The sequence below is a fragment of the Electrona antarctica genome, assembly GCF_951216825.1.
Source record: "Electrona antarctica genome assembly, chromosome: 2".
In the NCBI taxonomy this organism is placed as follows: domain Eukaryota; kingdom Metazoa; phylum Chordata; class Actinopteri; order Myctophiformes; family Myctophidae; genus Electrona; species Electrona antarctica.
Window position 1 is genome coordinate 49,061,525 of NC_136807.1, and position 19,583 is coordinate 49,081,107.

At 40.3% G+C, this 19,583-nt stretch overlaps 1 protein-coding gene across 1 annotated transcript; it reads left to right on the forward strand.

The window, feature by feature from the left end:
- Positions 1-323: 323 nt before the first annotated feature.
- LOC306913655 (histone H1-like) lies at positions 324-1,185 on the forward strand (the record flags this gene model as incomplete). Its single annotated transcript, XM_079490442.1, has 2 exons — positions 324-864; positions 1,118-1,185. The coding sequence occupies 2 exons, from the start codon at positions 324-326 to the stop codon at positions 1,183-1,185; spliced, it is 609 nt and encodes a 202-aa protein (XP_079346568.1).
- Positions 1,186-19,583: the final 18,398 nt, after the last annotated feature.

Here is a 19,583-nt window from a genome sequence, read left to right on the forward strand (position 1 = left end):
CTGACTCTAGACAGGTGATGTTTTGAGGTTATTACTAAAAAGGAGTGCACTGCTTTCATCTTAGATATACATTCATGATAGAAAGGCACATGTGTGTTAACTGGTCAGCTCTTTGTCGCATTAAATAATATACACAGTAGTTTGTTATAACTTGTTTTAATCGAGGAGAAAACACAAGTGGCACAAGAGAGAAGAGGGCCTTTGTGTGTTGACTCTACATGGTTCTCATGTGGTGTTTAAGTCCAGCCCCTTCAGAGCGTTCAGCATCAGTCTGTGAGAGTTTACTTGAGAGAAGGAACAGCAATCTACTATCCGAGACAATAATGGCAGAAGTCGCACCAGCACCAGCTCCGTCACCGGCCAAGGCCGCCAAGAAGAAGGCACCACCCCGACCCAAGAACACCGGCCCCAGCGTCGCTGAGCTGGTCGTCAAGGCCGTGTCCGCCTCCAAGGAGCGGAGCGGTGTGTCCCTGGCTGCGGTCAAGAAGGCTCTGGCTGCCGGCGGCTACGATGTTGAGAAGAACAAGTCCCGCGTTAAGATCGCCGTCAAGAGCCTGGTCGCTAAAGGCACCCTGGTCCAGCTCAAAGGCACCGGGGCTTCTGGCTCTTTCAAGATGAACAAGGCAGAAGCGGTGAAGGTAAAGAAACCTATTGCTAAGAAAGCAGTTAAAGCAAAGAAGCCTGCTGCAGCCAAGAAACCCGCAGCAGCTAAGAAGCCCAAGAAGGTGGCAGCAAAGAAGCCCGCAGCCGCCAAGAAATCACCCAAGAAAGCCAAGAAGCCTGCCGCCAAGAAAGTAGCAGCTAAAAGCCCGAAGAAGGCCGCCAAGAGCCCCAAGAAAGTGGCTAAGAAGCCCGCAGCAGCGGGCTTCTTAGCCAGGCTAAGATACTTCATTATGTGCCATGCTGCAAAGCAAATGTACAGAGCGAGCGATTTACATTAAATTTACAAAAAGCATGGCAATACATCACATACATAGAAAGTAGTAAATGCGTAAGCTAAGAACGTAACAGTGGAATATCTATATAATGACACTATAAACTATACGTATACTATACTATAAAGTGCTGTGACTACATACAATGCAATTCTAGTGTTGTCTACATAACACGATATAAGTCCAAGCTCCAGCCAAGAAGGTTGCCAAACCCAAGGCAGCAAAAAAGGCCGCTCCCAAAAAGAAGTAAACTGCCTGCTCCATCTTTATACCCACAAAAGGCTCTTTTAAGAGCCGACCACATTATTTTATAAGAGTATACTATCCTCACTTTTTACGTCATGGTCACATGTTGGCACTGGAAGCTTATGGCTTTATATTAATACATTTTCGTATACATTTTTTTTGCCTTACGAGCAAAAATATGGACCCTTTCTAAAATATTCATTGCTAATATTATGTATTGCAAACATAATTTCTGCTGCTGACCTATCTATGATGCTCTCATTGCTCTGATCCAAAACAGTACAACACAATATTCAATGCATGGCATTACATTACATCAGATAATGAATACATGTCATCAGATTAATACATCAAAGTTACTCACGTAATCAAATCAATACATTCAGTTAGAACATTTTGCAAATCCCCCCCACCCCTAATAAATATTGACATCAATATTTGTGAAGCCATCAATCACTGTTTTGCTATGGCCATGACCACTGTTTTGTTCGAAATAGCATTTCAATTGAGTAGTGCCATTACAAATGTAATAGCAAAACAACTAAAGAGAAAAACAGTAACACGTCCACCTCATCAAATTTAAATTGTCAAGTTAGACATGTATTACCATGTGTTGTGCCTATATCTCACAACTTCATCAAATGCATAGAAATAGTCATCAAGGATGAGAACATAACATCTGTCTATTGTCTAACAGTAGAATATCTGTACAATATAGTCTATATAGTATATTATACATGCTATCGAAATAACATAGTTTAGTCTTTGCATGAATTCGTCGAGGCTAGATTTGACAAAACATTAGGAAGGGTGGGGATAATTAATCACATACATATTAATATATATATTATAATATGATATAGAATATAGAGAGAGTTTTTGTTTGTGTTTGTGTGTGAGAGAGAGAACAACACTAAATGTGACCATTATCTTGACACACACACACACACACACACACACACACACACACACACACACACACACACACACACACACACACACACACACACACACACACACACACACACACACACACCATGGTATTTAATTAATACTGTACATTTTGATCATTTGCATATTGTATTGTGTAAGTTAATGTTCTATTTGTATGTTTGATATTGTTTTCTGATATATTTTTATTTATTTTATTTTTTGCTGCATTGTATGCTTTGGCAATACTGTAGTTACTACATTCATGCCAATAAAGCTAATTAAATTGAATTGAATTGAGAGAGAGAGTGGTGGGGGGCGGGGTTAGTAACAACCACGCAGCTCGCTCTGCCTGTCGGGGTTAGTAACGCCCACGCAGCTCGCTCTGCCTGTCCTCCCTTACGTCCTCCGAACACACATAAAAGAGCAAGTCTCTGAGCTCTCAAAACACTCAGTTTTCTATCTCTAACTACAGCTGAACTCAAAATGTCAGGAAGAGGCAAGGGAGGAAATGTTGGGGAGGGTATGTTGACTGAAAGCAGAAAACGGCAGCGTGGTGCTGATGAGGAGGATGGCCAACTGGTGCCCCAAGCTAAGCGGCCGAGCGGAGCTCATCCTCTCTGCCTGTTGGATCATGCAGCCAGTGTGCTAAGTCACTGATCTACTTGCTACCTGCCACAATGCAGTCTGCTGTTCCCTTTGAGTACAACATTGATACAAAAATAAAATACAAAAAATAAAATAACAGGAGATTTGTCTATTGTTTCTTTTGCTGTTGTTTAACTCTAGACGTTAAAATGTTTATGAACCACAATGGAAACAAGTCTCTGGCTCTTCTGTCATTATCTATTCGGCCTTTTAAGAACAGCATGCACAGTAGCTCACTGGGTACAGATCCTGCCTGGGAATCTGGAGGCTGCAGGTTCAAGTCCCCGCTCTGACATAGTGTCCCAAAATCATGAAAATATGACATACTATAGTATGCCGTCCCAAACCATGGACTATAGTATGTCGATTTTTCATGATTTTCATCTTTATTTAAAATCCTCCAAAATCACGAAAAACGACATGCTATAGCCTATGCCGTCCGAAACCATGAACTATAGTATGTCGTTTTTCATGATTTTCATCTCTTTTTCAAATAGTCCAAAATCACGAAAAACGACATGCTATAGTATGCCGTCCGAAAAAAATTATAACTTTGGCATGCTACTAGTCCTACATACTTACACCTAGAATCCCCATTCAAACCTATTTAGGTTCATCTTATGGTGGACATGTTTGCCTGAAAAGGAATCTTTGAAATGTTTCATAGTTTTAGAAATATAGTGCTTTTAATTTGAGAAATGTATAATGGCAGATAGTGGCACGTCACCTTCACCTAGAAACTCCATTCACACTTTTTATAATTCAGCTTACTGTGGAGACACATGCTGGAACTTTTTACATTGAAATGTTTTGTAGTTTCTGAGTTATTTAACTTAAACGCCCAATGCATTCTCAATGGCAATAGCACAAACCTTGGCATGCTACTAGTCCTACATACTTACACCTAGAAACCCCATTCAAACGTATTTAGGTTCATCTTACGGTGGACATGTTTGCCTGAAAAGGAATCTTTGAAATGTTTCATAGTTTTAGAAATATAGTGCTTTTAAATGTGAGAAATTCAGAATGGGGGTCAATGGCAGATTTTGGCAAGTAAAGATTTGAGTGGGGTTTGAACCCACAACCTCCAGATCATGCAGCCAGTGTGCTAAGTCACTGATCTACTTGCTACCTGCCACAATGCAGTCTGCTGTTCCCTTTGAGTACAACATTGATACAAAAATAAAATACAAAAAATAAAATAACAGGAGATTTGTCTATTGTTTCTTTTGCTGTTGTTTATCTCTAGACGTTCAAATGTTTATGAACCACAATGGAAACAAGTCTCTGGCTCTTCTGTCATTATCTATTCAGCCTTTTAAGAACAGCATGCACAGTAGCTCACTGGGTACAGATCCTGCCTGGGAATCTGGAGGCTGCAGGTTCAAGTCCCCGCTCTGACATAGTGTCCCAAAATCATGAAAATATGACATACTATAGTATGCCGTCCCAAACCATGGACTATAGTATGTCGATTTTTCATGATTTTCATCTTTATTTCAAATCCTCCAAAATCACGAAAAACGACATGCTATAGTAGCCTATGCCGTCCGAAACCATGAACTATAGTATGTCGTTTTTCATGATTTTCATCTCTTTTTCAAATAGTCCAAAATCACGAAAAACGACATGCTATAGTATGCCGTCCGAAAAAAATTATAACTTTGGTATGCTACTAGTCCTACATACTTACACCTAGAATCCCCATTCAAACCTATTTAGGTTCATCTTATGGTGGACATGTTTGCCTGAAAAGGAATCTTTGAAATGTTTCATAGTTTTAGAAATATAGTGCTTTTAATTTGAGAAATTTATAATGGCAGATAGTGGCACGTCACTTTCACTTTCACCTAGAAACTCCATTCACACTTTTTATAATTCAGCTTACTGTGGAGACACATGCTGGAACTTTTTACTTTGAAATGTTTTGTAGTTTCTGAGTTATTTAACTTAAACGCCCAATGCATTCTCAATGGCAATAGCACAAACTTTGGCATGCTACTAGTCCTACATACTTACACCTAGAAACCCCATTCAAACGTATTTAGGTTCATCTTACGGTGGACATGTTTGCCTGAAAAGGAATCTTTGAAATGTTTCATAGTTTTAGAAATATAGTGCTTTTAAATGTGAGAAATTCAGAATGGGGGTCAATGGCAGATTTTGGCAAGTAAAGATTTGAGTGGGGTTTGAACCCACAACCTCCAGATCATGCAGCCAGTGTGCTAAGTCACTGATCTACTTGCTACCTGCCACAATGCAGTCTGCTGTTCCCTTTGAGTACAACATTGATACAAAAATAAAATACAAAAAATAAAATAACAGGAGATTTGTCTATTGTTTCTTTTGCTGTTGTTTAACTCTAGACGTTCAAATGTTTATGAACCACAATGGAAACAAGTCTCTGGCTCTTCTGTCATTATCTATTCGGCCTTTTAAGAACAGCATGCACAGTAGCTCACTGGGTACAGATCCTGCCTGGGAATCTGGAGGCTGCAGGTTCAAGTCCCCGCTCTGACATAGTGTCCCAAAATCATGAAAATATGACATACTATAGTATGCCGTCCCAAACCATGGACTATAGTATGTCGATTTTTCATGATTTTCATCTTTATTTAAAATCCTCCAAAATCACGAAAAACGACATGCTATAGCCTATGCCGTCCGAAACCATGAACTATAGTATGTCGTTTTTCATGATTTTCATCTCTTTTTCAAATAGTCCAAAATCACGAAAAACGACATGCTATAGTATGCCGTCCGAAAAAAATTATAACTTTGGCATGCTACTAGTCCTACATACTTACACCTAGAATCCCCATTCAAACCTATTTAGGTTCATCTTATGGTGGACATGTTTGCCTGAAAAGGAATCTTTGAAATGTTTCATAGTTTTAGAAATATAGTGCTTTTAATTTGAGAAATGTATAATGGCAGATAGTGGCACGTCACCTTCACCTAGAAACTCCATTCACACTTTTTATAATTCAGCTTACTGTGGAGACACATGCTGGAACTTTTTACATTGAAATGTTTTGTAGTTTCTGAGTTATTTAACTTAAACGCCCAATGCATTCTCAATGGCAATAGCACAAACCTTGGCATGCTACTAGTCCTACATACTTACACCTAGAAACCCCATTCAAACGTATTTAGGTTCATCTTACGGTGGACATGTTTGCCTGAAAAGGAATCTTTGAAATGTTTCATAGTTTTAGAAATATAGTGCTTTTAAATGTGAGAAATTCAGAATGGGGGTCAATGGCAGATTTTGGCAAGTAAAGATTTGAGTGGGGTTTGAACCCACAACCTCCAGGCGCGCGGCCGTCGCGTATTGTTTAGCTAAACGGCCCTAAACGAGGTCCCATTCATTCTCTACGGTAGTGAATTTTCACTACGGGCGCAGTACCGCTTCCGGCCGCAACGTGGGTGCGGACGGCGGCCGCGGCGCTGTCCTAAACTTCGGTACCGATGTAATATATGTCTGGCCACAGAGTGGGTGTGGATGGGCTGGCTGTGGCGCTGTCCTAATCTCACTGCCGATGTAATATACGTCTGGCCACAGAGTGGGTGTGGATGGGCTGGCTGTGGCGCTGTTCTGGATGTCGCTGCCAAATGCCTCTGTTTTTCTTCTCTCGAGTTATGTTTATCCTCTCGTCTCGTTGTATGTTGTCCTGCTCATCATCATCATCACCTTTGTGTTACTTTATCACAGCGAACAATCACATCAAGGTCTGTGAAATATTTTGTAATGAATAGCTGACTCTCTCGCGATTTTGGCGTTTACGTTTTATATATTTTTGGACGAGATTAATGCCTGGATTCATATATGTCTCTCTGCCTGTTTAATGTTTACGTCATATACATGAAGTCCCGAGCAGCAGCAGAAACTGACAGGTCGGTACAATGCATTGTCTCGACCACAGAAACGCCGATAAAGACGTGTAACATAATGTGTATACATTGACAGATTTTTTATTTTGCACGTCTTTGACAAAGGAAGGGATGCTAATCGAATTAGCGTGTTAGCATAATCGTAAACAGACGTTGTATGGCTCAATGGGCACGAACAGATCACTCTCTGACTTGTCAAAGGAAACGTTTTAATGCTTATATGTCTTGGTGATTTGGTGAATGTAGTGGATTCGTTTTTAGATCGATCAGGGATCTGTTAATTGAGTACTGTGCTGAGCTGTTACTGTACATGGAGCTGAACTCATGCAACCAGCAGACAAAATAATAACTCACTATCAGTGTTTACTCCTTAGATTAGACCCTACACAAGAAAGACCCGATGTTATATTTCATGATTTAACATTTATTTGACTGAGTTTAATGGTCTGATTTGTTGAAAATAGCTGATCAACAAGCTCGTAGATCGCCTAGTTTCAAATAGGCTTTATAGTGGCTTTAGCTGATGTTGATGCTATTTACAAAATCTGGGGGTCCCCGGACCCCTCGCTGTGCTATTGGAGGCTATATTGTTATTATAGGTCAGTCAGTAAACACTGAAGTTGGTGCTTTCATTTAAGTACATTGATTCACAATACCAGAATGCACTTTTAATTATAATACATGAAGCAGACAGCCCTGTGATTACATCGTTAGCATTACACTGCAACCACACTGTGGTTAATATGTTTTATTCACAATGCAAAGTTATTGTACTCCTATCATGGTGTCATCAATAATTCACATGCAAGTAAAGGCATGGTGTTGCAAAGCAAAACAAGCACTGGTAGAGTACTATCCGAGCTTCTGCTGGATATAGGGTTCGAAGCCCTCCACGCTGTGACCTGCTGACTGCCTCACCTTAGTCCTCTTTGTATGTTTACATTAAATATGAAATGCACTATTTCACTAGAGTGTAAAGACGCTGTGTTCAGATGACCACACTTGAAACCCAAATATATTGTCTACCATACAACAGTAATACAACATCATTTGTGTGATATAGCAATACAATTTTAATTGTCATATCAATATGTATAACACCCAGACAGCTAATGCAGTGTTTTCCAAACTGTGGGTCTCTCACTCAACAGTAAACAAGCCAACATACAGTTTAAGTGTACACTTGAGTTTTGGTGTTTAGTAAGAGTCATGACTGTACCTTTCAAGGTGTATAGCTTGCTGCAAGTCGTCTTCCCCCGTAAGCAAAGATTGGAGTTTAAAACGTTCGCTCTGAAAGAATATATATTCTAATATTTGCGCCACATTTTCAAGATTTTCCAAACATAGCAGATCTACAAGCTCGTAGTGCAGCACTGCGCTATGAGCTTGTAGATCTGCTATTTTTCAATAGCTAAAGTATAACATAATCCTTAAAACACCAGTCCCTGTGCCCCTTTGCCACACAGGCTCAGGAACTGCTTCACACAACACCAGCTGACACCTCCAAGGCTTCCTGGGTGATGGCGAGATGGAGGGATCAGTGCAAGGCAGCAGAACATCCAGGCTTCACCACTACATCAAGGATCCCACAGATGTTCCTGGCCAGCCAGCACCTGCCCTGCATGGAGTGGACAACCCTCAATCGTCTGAGGACAGGTGTGACGTTTCAGTACAGCAATGCAGAAGTGGGGTCTGACAGATGTGTAGCCTGTATAGTACACACACTGCCCACGCTTGATGAGTTGAATACATAGAACCAGAATGGAAACAAGGCCTGTGTTATCCTTTTAGCATTATCTGTATCTCTGTACTTCTTTGCAAGCTGTTATTAAAGTATTCAATCAATAAATCAAACAAACCATTAGAAGAATCCATTCTGTATCTCTACTCAGCCGACACGTTTTGTGATTTGATGCATGAGTTATAGGGACAATGCAGAACTTTCTAATCAAACTAACCGGTCATTTAAAAAACAATATGCTTTCCCTGCCTGTTTTTTAGTTAACGAGTGAGTGAGCGGCAGACCTTGGCGACGCAGTGCAGGCGTTGGGCGCTGCCTTCATGGACGCACAGGTCAAAGTCTCCTTCTGGAGGCGAGGAGGAGGGCTGCCACATCACCTCACAGTCCAACTGTCTGTCTTTGATGAATTGAACATGGTGGACCCTGTTGTAAACAAGTGTAATGCTTAATTGGGTCGTCCACTCACAGTTAACAGCCTTTGTATTGAGTTTGTGCTTGAAATGTACTGTAATTCTGCAAACTGTTAATACAATTTTCAATCAATCAATCAAACGCCTCTACTGTGCCTGAGGAACACACACACGCATGCACACACGCACTCACACACATACAAGTGTTGATAAAAACAAATGACTAAAACCTTTTTCATAGAGAGAGAATGCACTCTGAAAAGAATGGAATGGAAGCACCTTAAGGAATACAAATCATTGTGTGTACACTGTTTATACCCCTACACTGCTTACAGCAAATTACATCTGTATAAAGAAATTCTGTTACATAAACAGAGCAATACATTCAATACGTTTTATTTTTAGGATGGGATTTCAACTGCTGCTAGCCGATACATTTGCACTATATATTGTATCCCACAGTTTTTTGATATTTTATCTATTTTCTAATACTATTTATCTTTATCTTTGTATGTATATAAGAGTTGTGTAATTTCACAGAGTTCAACAGAAATGTTTTGTTGCTAATACAAAATAATAATAAAACTTTATTTGTATAGCACCTTTCATGACATGAAATGCAGCTCAAAGTGCTTTACACAAAAAAGAAAGAACGGCAGGGCATAAACAATACAGTGAGGACATGAATAATTTTTTTTTTAAAAGACAAATAAATCAATTAAAAGCAAGGGTGTAGAAGTGGGTCTTGAGCTGAGCTTTAAAAATGTCTACAGAGGCTGCCTTCCATTTGCTGTGCTATGATTTATAACAGCCACTAGATGGCAATGATGATGAGTACTACTGCTATCTACCAATGGTTCCCAAACTTTTTCAGTCAAGGACCCCCAAATTGACACTAATTAGCCCACAGACCCCCATTTGAAAACATATGCCAGGGACCCCCCATAAGAGATATTCTTTCCTTTTTCCCCCGGCTATAGCAGTGATTCTCAACCCGTTTAATTTCAAGGACCCCCCCAGTTTGACATGCATTAGTCTACGGACCCCCATTTCTGGTATTTCTATCTCTGGGTCCCCCAATTTATGTTTTTAAATCAATGTTAATTTAACTCAGAGTGTACAAATGGAACCATTTGGTTCCATTTGTACACTCTGAGTTACAGAACCATAACGGTCCATTTGGTTACTAACTATCATTTAGCTGCATGGGGACCCCCTGGAACTCCCTCAAGGACCCCTGAGGGTCCCCGGACCCAACTTGGTCATCTAGATGGAAAGAATTATCCAAATTCATCAATTCAATCATAACTACTGACAATGTAAATTTACAGCAGTATAGAAAATCAAGGGCAGAGAAATAAGTCACAGACACAGTGGTACAATTACAACTCAACATATTTTATTATTATTTTACATCCAGGTATGCAATTACCAGGCAGTTAACTGGTCAATAACTAACTTTAACTATGGATCTATCTTCCATGAGGGGGAATCGAACTCCAGTCTCCAAATCCCTACAAAGAAAAGTGCAAAATTCTGATTGGGTGAAAAAGATGGCAAAACTGCCTGGCAACAAAGGCAAGCCTTCGTTTCATTGGCTGTCCGGCTGTGCCGACTATACACGACCGGCCTGTGGATGGGCTGGCTGTGGCGCTGTCCTAATCTCACTGCCGATGTAATATACGTCTGGCCACAGAGTGGGTGTGGATGGGCTGGCTGTGGCGCTGTTCTGGATGTCGCTGCCAAATGCCTCTGTTTTTCTTCTCTCGAGTTATGTTTATCCTCTCGTCTCGTTGTATGTTGTCCTGCTCATCATCATCATCACCTTTGTGTTACTTTATCACAGCGAACAATCACATCAAGGTCTGTGAAATATTTTGTAATGAATAGCTGACTCTCTCGCGATTTTGGCGTTTACGTTTTATATATTTTTGGACGAGATTAATGCCTGGATTCATATATGTCTCTCTGCCTGTTTAATGTTTACGTCATATACATGAAGTCCCGAGCAGCAGCAGAAACTGACAGGTCGGTACAATGCATTGTCTCGACCACAGAAACGCCGATAAAGACGTGTAACATAATGTGTATACATTGACAGATTTTTTATTTTGCACGTCTTTGACAAAGGAAGGGATGCTAATCGAATTAGCGTGTTAGCATAATCGTAAACAGACGTTGTATGGCTCAATGGGCACGAACAGATCACTCTCTGACTTGTCAAAGGAAACGTTTTAATGCTTATATGTCTTGGTGATTTGGTGAATGTAGTGGATTCGTTTTTAGATCGATCAGGGATCTGTTAATTGAGTACTGTGCTGAGCTGTTACTTTACATGGAGCTGAACTCATGCAACCAGCAGACAAAATAATAACTCACTATCAGTGTTTACTCCTTAGATTAGACCCTACACAAGAAAGACCCGATGTTATATTTCATGATTTAACATTTATTTGACTGAGTTTAATGGTCTGATTTGTTGAAAATAGCTGATCAACAAGCTCGTAGATCGCCTAGTTTCAAATAGGCTTTATAGTGGCTTTAGCTGATGTTGTAGACCTAGAATGCCTGTGATCATTTAATTAACTTCGTAAATTTTCATGTATCATAGGCATAGAACGGTCGCTACTGTCCCTGGTAGATTTCAATTGTGTGCGGCCTGAATGTGATAAATGCTCCGTTTGTACTCACCCATTAAATAATTCCAAAAACGTGGAGGGAAATATGGTCCTCTAGTTTTATATCCATGTGAAAGTTCTGGCACAAAACGTGTATTTAGTAAATTATCTCCACTTTTTCAAGAGATGCACACGGACTTCTTTCTCTCCGGCGAGGGGGGACTGGAATGATCGATGAACTGATTTTAGACGTCATCACCAATTGACAAGGGAAACACAAAAGGTTTGGGTCACACAATTGGCAGGTGCCTTGCGATAGGTGCTGGGTAATTAATCACACCACCTGCCAATTGTGTGACCCTAACTTTTTGTGTTTCCCTTGTCAATTGGTGATGACGTCTAAAATCAGTTCATCGATCATTCCAGTCCCCCCTCGCCGGAGAGAAAGAAGTCCGTGTGCATCTCTTGAAAAAGTGGAGATAATTTACTAAATACACGTTTTGTGCCAGAACTTTCACATGGATATAAAACTAGAGGACCATATTTCATTCCACGTCTTTGGAATTATTTAATGGGTGAGTACAAACAGAGCATTTATCACATTAAGGCCGCCCAGTTAACGTCCGACATGAAAGTAACCGCGACCGTTCTATGGCTCTGTATGTGAAATACTGTATATACTGTATGTAACAACAGAGCCATTCTAGGGCTACTGATGTTGATGCTATTTACAAAATCTGGGGGTCCCCGGACCCCTCGCTGTGCTATTGGAGGCTATATTGTTATTATAGGTCAGTCAGTAAACACTGAAGTTGGTGCTTTCATTTAAGTACATTGATTCACAATACCAGAATGCACTTTTAATTATAATACATGAAGCAGACAGCCCTGTGATTACATCGTTAGCATTACACTGCAACCACACTGTGGTTAATATGTTTTATTCACAATGCAAAGTTATTGTACTCCTATCATGGTGTCATCAATAATTCACATGCAAGTAAAGGCATGGTGTTGCAAAGCAAAACAAGCACTGGTAGAGTACTATCCGAGCTTCTGCTGGATATAGGGTTCGAAGCCCTCCACGCTGTGACCTGCTGACTGCCTCACCTTAGTCCTCTTTGTATGTTTACATTAAATATGAAATGCACTATTTCACTAGAGTGTAAAGACGCTGTGTTCAGATGACCACACTTGAAACCCAAATATATTGTCTACCATACAACAGTAATACAACATCATTTGTGTGATATAGCAATACAATTTTAATTGTCATATCAATATGTATAACACCCAGACAGCTAATGCAGTGTTTTCCAAACTGTGGGTCTCTCACTCAACAGTAAACAAGCCAACATACAGTTTAAGTGTACACTTGAGTTTTGGTGTTTAGTAAGAGTCATGACTGTACTTTTCAAGGTGTATAGCTTGCTGCAAGTCGTCTTCCCCCGTAAGCAAAGATTGGAGTTTAAAACGTTCGCTCTGAAAGAATATATATTCTAATATTTGCGCCACATTTTCAAGATTTTCCAAACATAGCAGATCTACAAGCTCGTAGTGCAGCACTGCGCTATGAGCTTGTAGATCTGCTATTTTTCAATAGCTAAAGTATAACATAATCCTTAAAACACCAGTCCCTGTGCCCCTTTGCCACACAGGCTCAGGAACTGCTTCACACAACACCAGCTGACACCTCCAAGGCTTCCTGGGTGATGGCGAGATGGAGGGATCAGTGCAAGGCAGCAGAACATCCAGGCTTCACCACTACATCAAGGATCCCACAGATGTTCCTGGCCAGCCAGCACCTGCCCTGCATGGAGTGGACAACCCTCAATCGTCTGAGGACAGGTGTGACGTTTCAGTACAGCAATGCAGAAGTGGGGTCTGACAGATGTGTAGCCTGTATAGTACACACACTGCCCACGCTTGATGAGTTGAATACATAGAACCAGAATGGAAACAAGGCCTGTGTTATCCTTTTAGCATTATCTGTATCTCTGTACTTCTTTGCAAGCTGTTATTAAAGTATTCAATCAATAAATCAAACAAACCATTAGAAGAATCCATTCTGTATCTCTACTCAGCCGACACGTTTTGTGATTTGATGCATGAGTTATAGGGACAATGCAGAACTTTCTAATCAAACTAACCGGTCATTTAAAAAACAATATGCTTTCCCTGCCTGTTTTTTAGTTAACGAGTGAGTGAGCGGCAGACCTTGGCGACGCAGTGCAGGCGTTGGGCGCTGCCTTCATGGACGCACAGGTCAAAGTCTCCTTCTGGAGGCGAGGAGGAGGGCTGCCACATCACCTCACAGTCCAACTGTCTGTCTTTGATGAATTGAACATGGTGGACCCTGTTGTAAACAAGTGTAATGCTTAATTGGGTCGTCCACTCACAGTTAACAGCCTTTGTATTGAGTTTGTGCTTGAAATGTACTGTAATTCTGCAAACTGTTAATACAATTTTCAATCAATCAATCAAACGCCTCTACTGTGCCTGAGGAACACACACACGCATGCACACACGCACTCACACACATACAAGTGTTGATAAAAACAAATGACTAAAACTTTTTTCATAGAGAGAGAATGCACTCTGAAAAGAATGGAATGGAAGCACCTTAAGGAATACAAATCATTGTGTGTACACTGTTTATACCCCTACACTGCTTACAGCAAATTACATCTGTATAAAGAAATTCTGTTACATAAACAGAGCAATACATTCAATACGTTTTATTTTTAGGATGGGATTTCAACTGCTGCTAGCCGATACATTTGCACTATATATTGTATCCCACAGTTTTTTGATATTTTATCTATTTTCTAATACTATTTATCTTTATCTTTGTATGTATATAAGAGTTGTGTAATTTCACAGAGTTCAACAGAAATGTTTTGTTGCTAATACAAAATAATAATAAAACTTTATTTGTATAGCACCTTTCATGACATGAAATGCAGCTCAAAGTGCTTTACACAAAAAAGAAAGAACGGCAGGGCATAAACAATACAGTGAGGACATGAATAATTTTTTTTTTTAAAGACAAATAAATCAATTAAAAGCAAGGGTGTAGAAGTGGGTCTTGAGCTGAGCTTTAAAAATGTCTACAGAGGCTGCCTTCCATTTGCTGTGCTATGATTTATAACAGCCACTAGATGGCAATGATGATGAGTACTACTGCTATCTACCAATGGTTCCCAAACTTTTTCAGTCAAGGACCCCCAAATTGACACTAATTAGCCCACAGACCCCCATTTGAAAACATATGCCAGGGACCCCCCATAAGAGATATTCTTTCCTTTTTCCCCCGGCTATAGCAGTGATTCTCAACCCGTTTAATTTCAAGGACCCCCCCAGTTTGACATGCATTAGTCTACGGACCCCCATTTCTGGTATTTCTATCTCTGGGTCCCCCAATTTATGTTTTTAAATCAATGTTAATTTAACTATGAGTGTACAAATGGAACCATTTGGTTCCATTTGTACACTCTGAGTTACAGAACCATAACGGTCCATTTGGTTACTAACTATCATTTAGCTGCATGGGGACCCCCTGGAACTCCCTCAAGGACCCCTGAGGGTCCCCGGACCCAACTTGGTCATCTAGATGGAAAGAATTATCCAAATTCATCAATTCAATCATAACTACTGACAATGTAAATTTACAGCAGTATAGAAAATCAAGGGCAGAGAAATAAGTCACAGACACAGTGGTACAATTACAACTCAACATATTTTATTATTATTTTACATCCAGGTATGCAATTACCAGGCAGTTAACTGGTCAATAACTAACTTTAACTATGGATCTATCTTCCATGAGGGGGAATCGAACTCCAGTCTCCAAATCCCTACAAAGAAAAGTGCAAAATTCTGATTGGGTGAAAAAGATGGCAAAACTGCCTGGCAACAAAGGCAAGCCTTCGTTTCATTGGCTGTCCGGCTGTGCCGACTATACACGACCGGCCGGCGCGTGCAGCCAGTGTGCTAAGTCACTGATCTACTTGCTACCTGCCACAATGCAGTCTGATGTTTCCTTTGAGTACAACATTGATACAAAAATAAAATACAAAAAAATAAATAACAGGAGATTTGTCTATTGTTTCTTTTGCTGTTGTTTATCTCTAGACGTTCGAATGTTTATGAACCACAATGGAAACAAGTCTCTGGCTCTTCTGTCATTATCTATTCGGCCTTTTAAGAACAGCATGCACAGTAGCTCACTGGGTACAGATCCTGCCTGGGAATCTGGAGGCTGCAGGTTCAAGTCCCCGCTCTGACATAGTGTCCCAAAATCATGAAAATATGACATACTATAGTATGCCGTCCCAAACCATGGACTATAGTATGTCGATTTTTCATGATTTTCATCTTTATTTAAAATCCTCCAAAATCACGAAAAACGACATGCTATAGTATGCCGTCCGAAACCATGAACTATAGTATGTCGTTTTTCATGATTTTCATCTCTTTTTCAAATAGTCCAAAATCACGAAAAACGACATGCTATATAGTATTCCATCCGAAAATAATTATAACTTTGGCATGCTACTAGTCCTACATACTTACACCTAGAATCCCCATTCAAACCTATTTAGGTTCATCTTACGGTGGACATGTTTGCCTGAAAAGGAATCTTTGAAATGTTTCATAGTTTTAGAAATATAGTGCTTTAAATGTGAGAAATGTATAATGGCAGATAGTGGCACGTCAAAAATCACTTTCACCTAGAAACTCCATTCACACGTTTTATAATTCAGCTTACTGTGGAGACACATGCTGGAACTTTTTACTTTGAAATGTTTTGCAGTTTCTGAGTTATTTAACTCAGAAACGTCTTTTTTTCAAATCCTCAAAAAGGATGAAAAACGGCATGCTATAGTATGCCGTCCGAGACCATGGGCTATAAATTATGAAAAACGAGGATTTGAAAAAAAGACGAAAATCACTCCGAGACCATGGGCTATAGTTCATGGTCTCGGAGTGATTTCCGTCTTTTTTTCAAATCCTCAAAAATGATGAAAAACGGCATGCTATAGACAGTATGCCGTCCGAGGCCATGGGCTGAACTTGAACCCACGACCTGTGGCTCACATAGACAGCAACTTATCACTTATTCCTCAGCTTTTCATCTCTTTCCACAGTGTTCTTCTGGATGTTATTCTCCAAAACTTGCTGCAGAGAGTGAAAGCAGGAGGAAGTCAGCTGGATTTGAACTCACAACCTCTGGCTCACATAGACGTCATCTTAACACTTTAATTGCCCGGAACTATTTAATCCATTACATTCATGCGCCCAGTCGATTTATAAACACGGACCGGCCGGAAGTTCATGATGTTGTGTAGCAGCTAACAATAGCCACAGCACTTTAGAATCGATCGACAACAACGGGAGACAAGAATAAATCTATCGAGACTAGCGACTGGACTGCGGAGCGCCGTCTAACACAGGATCTTTTTTCATAAAAAGACGGGATGATTTAGATCGCGATTTTCGTTTTCATCAGCTAAACAGAGGAGGGAGTTTTTTGATGACGTCTCAGTCTTGCGCGTCACCGAGGAGAGCCCAGCAGGCGCGCCTGGGCTATACAGCCAGGTGATCTGTTCTCGTATCAATAAACTTCGTCTTTAGGACAATACTTCGTCCTGAGCGTCGGGCGTTACTAATAGAAAGGACAAAGAACTTCGTCCTGGGCGATTGGGTGCCACTGAGCTCCCTGTGATTTTATGTTTTAATCGATTAATCGTTAATATTGAATTATACAAATAGATTTTCATTTTGGACACATTTACACATCCCTACTTACAACCTTACCAAACCTTGTTACCAAACCTTACAACCTTACCAAACCTTGTTACCAAACCATACAACCTTACCAAACCTTGTTACCAAATCGAAATGATCACATCATTTTCAAGTGATCGGAATCGGATCGGGAGCAAAAAAACATGAACTTGAACAACCCTAGTATCAATATTATATCCATATCATGATATTAGACTGGATATTGTCTGTGATTTTGGATATTGTACTATAGTGATATGTTCTATAAAAAATATAAATATCGGATCGGGAAAAATCGTTATCGGCACATATTCAAAATCCAATGGACGGAATCGGATCGGGAGCAAAACAAAAACGTGATCGGGACATCCCTACTCTCAGCCAATGACAATCCGAGGGGTAACAACGATGGTATAATAATATTCTATATCAGTGGTTCCCAAAGTGGGGTCCGGGGACCCCCAGGGGTCCTTAACCCATTTTGAGCGGGAACCCCTTTTGGTGGTTACATACATTATGTTATATTATATTGAAAAATAGCAGATCTACAAGCTCATAGCGCACCACCGAGTGGCGCGCTACGAGCTTGTAGGTCTGCTATCTTTGAAATATCGTTAAAATGTGCCTCAAATCTTTCAGAAAATTGTCATGATTTAGAAAACTTTTTTTTTTAATTTCGACGTCAGGCCTGAATGGGTTAAGAGAGTTCTAGGGGGTCCCCAGCTAAATGATAATTAGGAACCAAATGGACGCTTATGGGTCTGTAACTCAGAAAGTGTGCAAATGGAACCAAATGGACCCTAATGGGTCCATTTGGTTCCATTTGTACACTCTCAGAGTTAAATTAACTTTGATTTTACAATATAAACTGGGGGTCCTATAGAGATAGAAATGCCATTAAATGGGGGACTGTAGCCTAATTCATGTCAAACCTGGTGGTCCTTGAAATTAAACGGGTTGAGAATCACTGTTACAGCCGTAGAAATCTCCTCTTATGAGGGTCCCTGGCATATCTCTTCAAATGGGGGTCCGCGGGCTAATTAGTGTCAATTTGGGGGTCCTTGACATGAAAAAGTTTGGGAACCACTGATCTATATTGTATTCAATTTGAACACATTCTATCACCTCAACTACCTCACAAGGCAGGCTCACGTATTCCCACTGGCAACAGCAACAACCACACCCAGATGATGCTGACACAGACATACAGTGGCATTGTTAAGGGCCGATTCATACTCCTATTTTACCGCTGTTTCGGCGCTGTAGTGCCGAAATGATTTCGGCTCGTCAGAAATTTTCAGTAGCACCGAAGAGCCGACTTTAGGACGGTACCCGCCCCCCCCCGAACCTCAAATTACGTCACATTGTAGGCTCTACAGAGCCGAACCGACTTTTATTCGGCTCTAAAATAAGAGTATGAATCGCGCCTTAGGGTCCATTCTGTCATTTAAGCACATTTTGGGCGGGAACCCCTTTTGGTGTTTCAAGCATTCTGTTATACTTTAGCTATTGAAAAATAGCAGATACAAGTTCATAGCGCGCCACCGAGTGGCGCGCATGAACTTGTAGGTCTGCTATTTTTGAAAAATCGTAAAAATGCGGCACACATCTTTGAATAGGTATATATTCTTTCAGAGCAAACGTTTTTTTTTTTTTTTCGACGTCAGGCCTAAATGGGTTAAGCACAGGATAACTACAGGTCGGACTGGAAACTATGACGTGAGTCTAAAAATATGGCCTATTACACACTTCCACTAATCCACACTACTAATACAAGACATTTAGGTTGTTTTTAAAGGCCACTGCACCACTACTCAACACATTAAAAAACACTAGATCATTCCAACACGCCAAAACAGTAGCAGTCACGTTTCGGGGTCAACATTCATTCAGTCATATCTGGGTTGGTTTCCTGAGAAGACAAGACAACTTAATGTAGGCATCTTTATTAACATTTTCATTAAATTAGTCTTAGGGCACACGTTATGAGCTTGTAGATCCGCTTTTTGAACTATTTTAAAAGATTTTTCAAAAATAGTAAAAAATAATAAGAAGAAGAGGCAAATAAATGTAAGGATAAGGGGTTGGCACAAGATATAGCCCTTAGGGCTCCATTTTCGTCACGCCTAAACCCCTTATCCCTAAACTTCTTTGCCTTTTGAAAAACATTTTTGAATAGTTCAGCTAGCCTCTACATTGACACGTGAGCTTGTAGACTGGCCATTTTAACTATTCAAAAATGTTTTGCAAAATAGTACAAAAAAAAAAAAGGCAAAGAAGTTTAGGGATAAGGGGTTTAGCGGTGACGAAAATGGAGCCCTTTGAGTCTTGAACTGAACATCCTGACTAAGCATTCTGCAATTATCCTTAG